The 761-nt window shown below is 69.5% G+C and overlaps 1 protein-coding gene across 1 annotated transcript in view; it reads right to left on the reverse strand.

Annotated features, from left to right (window-relative positions):
* LMTK3 (lemur tyrosine kinase 3) overlaps positions 1–761 on the reverse strand; it is an 18293-nt gene that overhangs the window by 9170 nt on the left and 8362 nt on the right. Inside the window, exon 9 of the mRNA XM_014550420.1 lies at positions 6–761. Within this exon, the coding sequence (XP_014405906.1) occupies positions 6–761 (756 nt within the window). The remainder of the gene's footprint in view (positions 1–5) is intronic.

The following is a 761-nucleotide window of genomic DNA, read 5'->3' on the forward strand; positions in this document are numbered from 1 at the left end:
GGCTCTCCTCTTGGTCCCCAGTTCCAGCTCCACGCTCCTGGGGGCTGGGCCAGGGGGGCCAGGGGCTGTCTCCCCGCCGTTCTGGGGCAAGGCCACTGTGCCGGGGGCGGGGGCTCTCGCCAGCAGCGTCTCTGGGGCTGGCTCCCCTATCGTGGGGGCTGGCCCCCCACTCTCGGGCTTCTTCTCCCAGGGCCCTGGGGCTCTCCAGGGCCCAGTCTCTGGCAGCCTCTCGGTGTTCCTGGGGAGTCTCGGGCCCCCATTCTCTGACACCGTCTCCTCCATCTTTGGGGGTGTCGGCCCCCCATTCACCAACACTGTCTCTTCTCTCTCCGGGGACCTCAGCTCCCCATTCTCCAGCACCGTCTCCTCCCTCCTTGGGGGCGTCAGCTCCCCATTCTCCAGCACTGTCTCTTCTCTCTCCGGGAACTCCGGGCCCCCATTCTCTGCCACCTTCTCCTGGATGCCTGGGGCTGCCTGCCCCCCGTTCTCCAACACTGTCACCCCGTTCACGGGGAGGCTCGGCTCCTCGTTCGGGCTTGAGGCTTTCTTCCCGCTGCCCGGGGCTGTGGGGTCCCCGCTCGGGCCCGGGGCTCTCTCCTGGCTCCCGGGGCCTCTCCCTGCTCTCCGGGGCCCCGAGTCCCGGGCCGCTGTCGCCTTCTCCCCCAGGACGTTCCGCGTCACGTCCTCCCGCAGGGACATCAGCAGCTGCTCCGTGCTCACTTGAACGACGAAGGTTGGCTTCTCCCGGGCCCCCGGCAGCG

The sequence above is a fragment of the Myotis brandtii genome, unplaced genomic scaffold, assembly GCF_000412655.1.
Source record: "Myotis brandtii unplaced genomic scaffold, ASM41265v1 scaffold601, whole genome shotgun sequence".
Taxonomy (NCBI): Eukaryota; Metazoa; Chordata; class Mammalia; order Chiroptera; family Vespertilionidae; genus Myotis; species Myotis brandtii.